This window comes from Anoplophora glabripennis, unplaced genomic scaffold, assembly GCF_000390285.2.
Source record: "Anoplophora glabripennis isolate ALB-LARVAE unplaced genomic scaffold, Agla_2.0 scaffold154, whole genome shotgun sequence".
NCBI classification, from domain to species: domain Eukaryota; kingdom Metazoa; phylum Arthropoda; class Insecta; order Coleoptera; family Cerambycidae; genus Anoplophora; species Anoplophora glabripennis.
Window position 1 is genome coordinate 963,011 of NW_019416346.1, and position 9,686 is coordinate 972,696.

Consider the following 9,686-nt stretch of genomic DNA (forward strand, 5'->3'; position numbering starts at 1 on the left):
AATTATTTGAATATTAGTACAATATTAACTTATTTCAACTAGTACCATAAAATTAAAAAATATACAGTAGTTCAGTTCAGGAACATTTTTAATACTGATTTTTTGCAGAAAAAAACATGGATAAAGTTTTAAAGACCTGGGCAGTTGAGAAAATGAATGTTTTAAATTTTAATTATGGTTTCAAGTCTAGTTTAGATCTTGTGGGAATATAATAAATGACTAAGTACTTCAACTTGGCACACTACTTATTATAATATGTTTATTACAGTGCATTATTTGGATGCTAGCTATGTATATACGACTCCATATCATTTATAGCGATGACCATATGACCGATGAAAGGTTATAGTGATTTGGTTAATCGATTAGTCATACCTGTATGTAAGGATGTTGTGGTAGCAGATGAGCCAATATTCCCTAAAGATGAGCTGCCGAATGGTGCAGACGGAGGTGCTGCATGTAATGTTGGGAACAACCCAGAACCCACACCTTGTGCCACACCTAACCCACACCGATTGAAGTTAGTATACACACTGGGTTAATAATAGTTATAAAAAAATTATGTGATTTTTATAAAATGCCGGTAAGTTTTTCATGAAAATGAGGATTATACATGAGGGTTGATAAGAGAGAGAAAATTTCTTATCAAAGGTACGATTAAATAGTGCTTTACAGAAAAAAAAATGGACACAACAATTCATAAATGTTTCAAATAAGCATAAGAACTTTACAATATAAACATCTAATAAAATCATACACTGTACAGGGTATTTAAATAGAACAGAACAATTTGAATATTATAAAAATATATATTCAATTATTTCATTTCAAAAAATGCAGTTAGTTGGAAATTTTACCAACTTAACTACTAAATAAATGAATTTCATTTAGAATAAGACAAAAATCTTTTTTAATTCATCACTGATGAAATGAAATCAATTCTCTAACTGATCCCTTTGATGTAAGGGGTTATTTAAAAAATATGTTTGAAAAATTTAAATTCTTTTTTGATTTCAGTGGGATGACACATCAAAGACAAAAAAAGGTGCTGAAAATGCCACAAACAAACAATTATAGATAATAATTCTAAAATACATTTTTTTTTTCTGTTTATATGAATCCACCTGCCAAAACAATTATTAAATATAGCTTTACGCCAAAAGGATCAGTTACTTCAAGAGTAGTTTCTATCAAATCATTTTTGAATAACCAAAAATCTTGTACTGGGAATAAGCAGGCTGATAAAAAATACACACATTTCACCTGAAAATTCGTTAATGTTCCAAAAAACAAAATGTTTTTGTTTTCAAAACTACAAATGACATTTTCAGTACAAAAAATTATTAAACCTATTTGAAAAAGAAATGTCATTTGTAGCTTTGAAAACGAAACGAAAAATTTACTACCTTTGAATGAATTTTGACATATTGATGTGTATTTTTTTAGTCGCCTACATTTTTCAGTATGTGATTTTGGGTCATGCAAAAATAGTTTCATTAATACAGCCCCAGACCTATTTTCGTGCAAGGGCTTATTTAATTATTCATTTAATTGTTTTGCATGTGGCAAAATACCCAATTAAGTAAAGAAAAAAAATAATGGAAAAACTTGCCTCCAAAAATTGTTTAATTTTAATATTTTAACGCACTATGTCACATCAACGTTAGAAAAAAATTTCATAAACTTTTGAAATTAGACATATATAATTAAACAAATACCTAATGACAACAGTGCAACAATGGAATGGCATAGAATGGTATGGAAATAAAACGAATTTATTTATGAGTGTAATTGAATTTTTCTAACACTTAAAATAAATGCAAATCGATTTAAGAGCACCAAATTTATAAACTGACTTTCAGAAAAGTTACTACATTTATTGTAAATGGAATTTAGTATGCAATTAAACTGTAATTCATCAAATTAATAGAGCGCATTACTTTAACACGTTAAGAGTATTTCACAAACATAGTTTCTAAAATGTTAATATACAAGGTATTTACATAAACGATACATTATATATATACAAAAAAAAAATCACCATCCCTACCTCCAAGTGTGGTCCCATTAACCGAGGTGTTGACGTTAGCACCATACAAGCTTTGCGGGGTACTGGAATACAGAGATGCAGCGGCCGCAGCGGCCTGGGTCTGCCTGTTGGCCTGCGGCTGTACGAGGACCGGTGCTGGACTGACAAGTCGCATTGGGGTGCCATTCCGCATAGCAGCACTCTGTGCCATAAGGATCGGGGTGTTCTGATCATAATAGGGGACAATGTAACCTCCGGGTACTTGCGGCTGCAAGATATACAGTATTTACAGACACAATGCTAAAAGCTGTACAAGGACAATATCTCCTGGTGTTTCATAATCGTAGAAGCTTAAGTGATCTATGAACTTTGAGACCTCAAAATGATAACAAGGCATCACTTACACAGAATCATGAAATTGGTAAATATACAGAGTGATTCTTAATCCAATAATAGAGGGGGTGATTTATTTAGATTATTTTAAGTAAAAACATTTTAAGTTTTTGAAAAATATCACATTTACGCAAGTATCTACAAAGATAGAAATTCGTCAATTTATATACAGTGTGTTGCGCTTAAATATGATACAATCCTGTAACTTCTTTATTTTTCGGCCGATTTCAAAATTTTTTATTTGGGAATGTAGGTTAAAAACACTCTATCTAACTGTGATACTGCTGGTTTTATTAATGCAATTTACGGCCATCTAGGATGTGTTTTCTTGACATCAAAACAGCTGATTGATATTAGCGATTTTTTTTCCAAAAAACTGATTACATATTCCCATTCAGCATCCCTTAAAACGTCTTACCACCAAATTTCATCAAAATTGATACATCTTCAGGCGAGTACTATATGATGTCGCGAAACATATTACAATCCTTCAACTTCATTATTTTTTGGCCAATTTAAAAATTTTCTTTTATGAAATGTAGGAAAAAAAACTAACTCTAACTGCGGTACTGCTGTTTTTTATTAATGCAATACACAGCCAACTAGTGCTTGTCGGAAGATGTATCAAATTTGAGGAAACTTGGTGATGAGACATTTTAAGGGATGCTGAACGGGAATACGTAATCTGTTTTTTGGAAAAAAAATCACTAATACCAATTAGCTGTTTTAACGTCAGAAACAAACGCGTCCTAGTTGACCTTGTATTGCTTTCATAAAAACAGCAACATTACAGTTAGTTTTTTATCCTACATTCTAAAAAAAAAATATATTTAAATTGGTCAAAAAATAAAGAAGCTACAGGCTTGTATCACTTTTAAGCGCGACACCCTGTACAATCATCAACATCAACCAGTTGGGTACTTTTTTCTTTTAATTAAAAAAGTAAATAAAATAATTTGTTACAGGCACATACAAACAAAGCAGAAATAATAAAAAAAGAATATGTATGATTTCTTTGTTGTAAATATAATGCAATTATAAAAAGTCAGGAAAAGACAGTATACACAATATCTAGTAAATAGCTAAGAACATTCATCAGGAGAGTTAACAGGTGTAGACCAAAGTCTCTTTTTGAATTAAACCCTTAGAGTAATGAAAGCATATATATATTTACTCTTTTGTAAATGCTAATTCAAACAAATCTTATCAAATAGTCAAACAATGTCTTTGACACCAGATATCTAGGTATGCGAACCTCACCGAAACTGCTGATACTGCGGGAAACATTTACTCCATGTGATATAAGCCCCACCTGGTATTCTATTACACCACACTAATACTGATTAAACTGTTAATAAAAAATTTGTTTAAAATAAAATTTAAAATTGAAATGTTTAAATAATTAATAGAAAAACACATACACACTTTCAATTAATTACACAGGCCGACAAAATTTAAAAAAAAAATTCCAGAAATCAGACACTATGCTTCCGAAGGCATTTGGCGCGCTGAATCCGAATCTGGCCTCAGAATTGATCCATCACCCTAGGTTTCCGAGATATTCTAACCTAAAAGTGCAAAAAACACGTATTTTTGCTATTTTCAAGGTTATGTAACTTGGCGAACAAATTTTTTTCTCAAAACTGAAAACATCATTGGAAACGACTATCTTTCCCCTTCAAAACGCATTTTTTTATTTGGAAAAAGCTCTATTTTTCGCGGAGATATCGTCAATTTAAGATGACCAGTATGGCTATATTATTACATCATGGCTAACCCCATAACACTGAGCGCTGCTAGCCCTAATTGTTAGGAACGTTAACCCCAAGCCCTATAACCCCACAACACTAAACGGAGCAAGCCCTCATCGTCAGGAAGGTTAACTTCAAGCCCTATAACCCAATAACACTAAGCGCTGCGAGCCCTAATCGTCAGGAAGGTTAACCCCAAGCCCTATATGTCTGGAAGGTTAATCCCTATTGGGTTATTGGGTTATTTGGGTTATTGGGGTTAACCTTCCTGACATATAAGGCTCGTAGCGCTTAGTGATATTGTGTTATAGGTCGAGCCATGGTAATAAGGTAGCTACACTGATCATCTTTAATCGACGATATCTCCGCGAAAAATAAAGCATTTTACAAATAAAAAAATTCGTTTTGAAGGGGAAAGATAGTAGTTTCCATTGATATTTTCAGTTTTGAGAAAAAAAAGTTACATAACCTTGAAAATAGCAAAAATACGTGTTTTTGCACTTTTAGGTTAGAATATCTCGGAAACCTAGCGTGATGGATCAATTCTGAGGCCAGATTCGGATTCAGCGCGCCCAATGCCTTCGAAAACGTATTGTCTGATCTCTAGAATTTTTTCCTTGTTGGCCTGTGTTATTTAAACATTTCAATTTTAGATTTTATTTTATACAATTCTTTTACTAACTGTTCAGTAAGTATTAGCGTAGTGTAATACAATACCGGTGGGGTATGTAGCTCATGGAGTAGTTGTTTCCCGCAGTATCAGCAGTTAGCATTCTTGTCTGAGATTGACTATTTTTTTTTGCATACCTAGATGTCTGGTGTCCAAAAACATTGTTCGACTTCATTTGATAAAATTTTCTTGAATTTGCTTGAATTAGCTTAATACATTTACAAAAGAGTAAAAACATGTCGGAGCTAATAATAGAATATCTGTATTTTTGAAAGAAAGCATGTATGTTCATCTATTTTGGTACGTAATTAGTACTACGATATCAATCATACATACCACAAAAAATTCGATGGTAATGACTTTTCTTTATATTGCTTTCCTGAAAAATTACTTAAATAGCGCTTTTCCTTGATAATTAAGTCCTTTTGGACAAATATCCGTACGAACTTTTTTCTTTAAAATAATCTAACAAATCCCATTATTGGGATGTACTTAAGGGCCACCCTGTATGTTTTATTATGTAACTAGATTGCATAAGAAATTTTAGAAATTTAAATAATGCATAGTTATCATTACCTGTTTGATATTTATAAGTTGTTACAATTTAATAAAAGATGTTATATAATAATATAGATAAACCTGTTATTGTTCTATTAAATTCATCAATATTTATAAAAACTTATAACAACAGGTTGCTCATTAGTAATAGTTTTTACAATTACACATTAAAAGTTTTACTGTTATTGTTATTACTATGGTAAATGTATATAAATTGCATCCAACACCGATGTTACTGTTAATGGAACACAGGACTAAGAATTTCAAAAACATTGTGATTAGAATAAATTTACTTTTTTAATTAATGGGCAAAATGGGAATCGCCCAATAAATTTCATATATTATTTACTTTTGTTATAACTAAATAAAATCTATTAGTATTTTACACATTACTTTTTATAAAGCATTAGTGCAATAATTGTATATATACTTACACATATTCTCTACAAATTTAAATAACTATATAATAAAACAGGACATAATTTATATACAAAGCTGATTGTTGTACAAATTAATAAAACTAAAGAAATAATGTAAATTATATTAATATGTACAATATTTATTTGTATAAAGTATCAGAGTATAGAGTAGAAATATTATTTATTATATTGTGGAAAACAGAAAAAAGGTAATCAGAGACAGAAAAATGTACAAATTTATGTATTCAAATTGTTCAATTCATTTCAAATACGACCAATGAAAATCAAAATGGATATATAGACCACGGCGGACCTGTTTTGAGGTGGATGTGAGAAGGGGCAAGCAAATTTTTTCTGGATTACCTTCAGTACAACTCACATAATAAAAGTGTAGATCCCTAGATCTTGGCGAGGTCCAGAACATTTTCAAAATTGCAAATGTGTTAAAAAAATTTAAAAAAATATCTATTTTATCCGAGTTATTTACTTATATCTTCGAACCTGTGCATTTTGGAAGAATATTGAAGAGGAAAAAAGCTTTAGAATTGAATTTTGCACAATATACTGCAAATTAAAATTGTTTAATTTATTACCGATGTTGCAAAATAGCAATAATTGATGAAAAAAAAGGTAAAATAATCAAGTTTTTTGGATAATTTTTTTAAATATTTTAATTGCTCCGAGGGCATTCTAATTTTGGTAAAAAAAAAAAACTATAGTATAATAAAGCAACACACCAAATTTCATTAAAATCGGCTCGATATTGTTTTCGCAAAATAATTTTTTGAAAAAAATTTTGAAAAAAGTTAGAATTTTCAAAATAAAGCATCTACATACCTGAAAATTTTTTTTACATAGAAAAGACCGCTCAACCTTTCAAATAGTTTTTGAAAAATTGAAATCGATTAGGACGGTCACAGTAAATTTTTAGTTACCACTCTTTTTTTTATTTTTAAACAATTAGATTACATTTATCAATTTGCAATTTAGTTTTTTTCAAAAATTACAAATTTAAAGTACTTGGAAAAACTTTAAAAAATTCTAAAACTTTTTCCTCTTCAATATTCTTCCAAAATGCATAAGTTCCAAGATATAAGTAAAAAACTCAGATAAAACAGCTATTTTTAAAAATTTTTAAAACATTTTTGCAATTTTGCAAGTGTTCGGGACCTCGCCCAGATCTAGGGATCTACACTTTTATTATGTGAGTTGTACTGAAGGTATTCCAGCAAAAATTAGCTCCGCCCTAATATTCGGATAATGAAGTGTGGGACCCACACCGTTTTTTAGAGATTATTTCTAAAACCATATAGAAAGAAGAATGTGGTGAAAACATTTTGTACGGTGTTAGCAAAATAAAAAAGTTAAAACAGAGGTTCCTGATCTTGAAAAGGGCTACACAGGAAACAATTTATTTTCTCAGGGTTACGATCCCTATTTTAATATACATAGTTTTGCAAATTTCCTTCAAAATTGTTTCATCATTAAGGTTCTCTATATGTGAAATCATCCCTTAAAAACGCTACATTATCGAAATATGACAATTTTAGTTGTCATCAGCTGCCAATGACAATGACAAAGACTTGTACATTCTTTCGAACATTCCCGAGAAAGAGGCTTGATAATTAATATTACACTGCATCCAGATAAAGTAAAGTATATTCTATTTAATTATTACAGCACAAAAAACACTGAACTGAATAAATTAATAATATATTGTTTCATTCTGTCTCTGTTTCTTATCGATACCATCCATAAGCATTTTCGCAGTGCTGGTGTTAATACTGCATTTACATGCAAAACTGATGAAATAGTATGGAAACATTTTGTTTCAAAGAAGAATTTAAGGTTTGATCAAAATTATAAGATATGATTCATTTTATATTCAGAATAAAATCTCTTATTACTGGACTTCATATTGTGACTTCTGAAACATTATTATCTGATGTTAATGTAACTAGGTTACGTTACACCTTATTTTTTCGACACCGATTTCCGATACCTCTTCTCTGTTTCCCTTCTTATCAAATTCGAGAAACAGACACCAACCTGCACTTGTTGTTGGGCCTCAGCCGTTCCATTTGGGGTCAGGGGCCTCCTGGCCCCGTTGCTGGCGCTACCCTGCTGTATGAGATTTGCAGGAGGCGCGGGGTACACCCACGGACCGACGCCGTAGTACTGCGGTACCCCGGCAGTTATCAGATAGGGTTCCTGCTGGGGGTTGACCAGATAGGGCGGCTGAGGGAAGGCGGCCTGCTGCTGTTGGGCCAGGTACTGCTGTTGCTGCTGCTGCAGTAGCTGCAATTGCGCTGCGCTCGGTGTGGCCGCTTGCGACTGCTGAGATCGGAATAGTTGCTGGAAACAAAAAAAATCTACGATGAGTGTATATTTATATACAATATATAAACTAAAATGTATAATATACGTTTGTATGTATTACAGGTAGGTATATGTATATAAAGGGAGTACGGGAATAACTTTCAAAAAATCACTTGACAAGATGTAAAATTATTAATTTCAGTATAATTTTAAGGAAAAGAGAGGATTTTTTTTTAAATCCCCTCCGCCTCCCCTCCGAATTTTTTGTTCCATTTTTTGTCAGTTTTTAATAAAAAAGGAAAATACTAATTTCAATTAAATTTTAAGCAAAAAAGAGGATTTTTTGTTAATTTTTTTGCCACGTTTTTTGTTTAAAAAAAATCCCCTCCGCCACCCCGACCAATTTTTTGTTCCCTTTTTGTCAATTTAAAAAAAAAATGTCAAATTTTTCCGCTCGCCCCGAATTAAAAATTGAAAATTAAAATTAATCTGCAAATAAAATGGGAGTGTTTTTTTTTTGTTGAATATTCCCCTGCCATTCCAGGCTGGACCAAGGAATTTTTTAAACAAAAAACCAAACAGATTCTCTCTCATTCCCGATTTTTCTAAAATTATTTCCCGATTACCTTAAGGAAATTTAATTTTTTAAATATAACAGAAATGAAGCCAGGACAAAATTTATTAAAAAACATTTTCACAATATCTCGGTACTAAACATTATTTGTAATAACTAGACTGTTTGTTCATGCTTCAAAAATACAAGGCGAATGCAACACACCGGCTTTCCGTCATTTCTCGACATATTAGTTCTTAACGTGTTTCAAAAACTCGAAAGAATTCTGTAAAATGAAATAAAGGTATTACATACAGAGTGTTTTGTATAATACACAATAAAATGATTACCCATTTAGACATTGCACTTTTTTGGAGACAGCCCTCTATAATTTTTATACGCATTAGTTAATTCATGTCAAATTTGACATACCATAGTAAAAGAATGTATATTATTATTTTAACAGTCAAAGCTAATAAAACGAAGCCAAAAAAGTTCAGAAGACGAAAACAGTGATATTCAGTGATGTGATTTTATATTTGTCTGCTTTTTTTCAGTGTGAGATTTTTTTGGTTACTTGGGCAAAACTATTTTCATAAAAATAACCCTTGACTAATTTATTTGGCGCAAGTGTTTATATTACTAATTTTTTAATTTTTTTCACAAACGGCAAAATTCCTAAAAAATAAAGAAAAAATCTAAAACTGTTCCACAACTAAACAACATCAAACAATATGTAAGAGAGATATATCCAAAAAAGTGTGTCATACGCAAATATTAGAAAAAAACTACCTATTATTAGTAGTTGCTAGGCAACCTAGTCGTTTCTAATTAATTATATTCTTTCTTTTTCAATTCGTTTAATATTTCATAAAACATTTAACAAACATATGTTTAAAAAAAAAACCCCCCGAATTTTTTATTGTTTTTTAAAGCTACTAAGCTATTCAAACAGATTCAAAATTTAATACAAAAATTCCAACAAATTAAGTCA

The 9,686-nt window shown here is 30.9% G+C and overlaps 1 protein-coding gene across 1 annotated transcript in view; it reads right to left on the reverse strand.

Annotated features, from left to right (window-relative positions):
* LOC108903762 (pumilio homolog 2) overlaps positions 1–8,941 on the reverse strand; it is a 30,171-nt gene extending 21,230 nt beyond the window's left edge. The window contains exons 1-4 of the mRNA XM_018706051.1: positions 8,918–8,941; positions 7,870–8,175; positions 2,051–2,297; positions 376–501 (exon numbers count right to left, since the gene is read on the reverse strand). Of these exons, the coding sequence (XP_018561567.1) occupies positions 376–501; positions 2,051–2,297; positions 7,870–8,175; positions 8,918–8,941 (703 nt within the window). The remainder of the gene's footprint in view (positions 1–375; positions 502–2,050; positions 2,298–7,869; positions 8,176–8,917) is intronic.
* Positions 8,942–9,686: the final 745 nt, after the last annotated feature.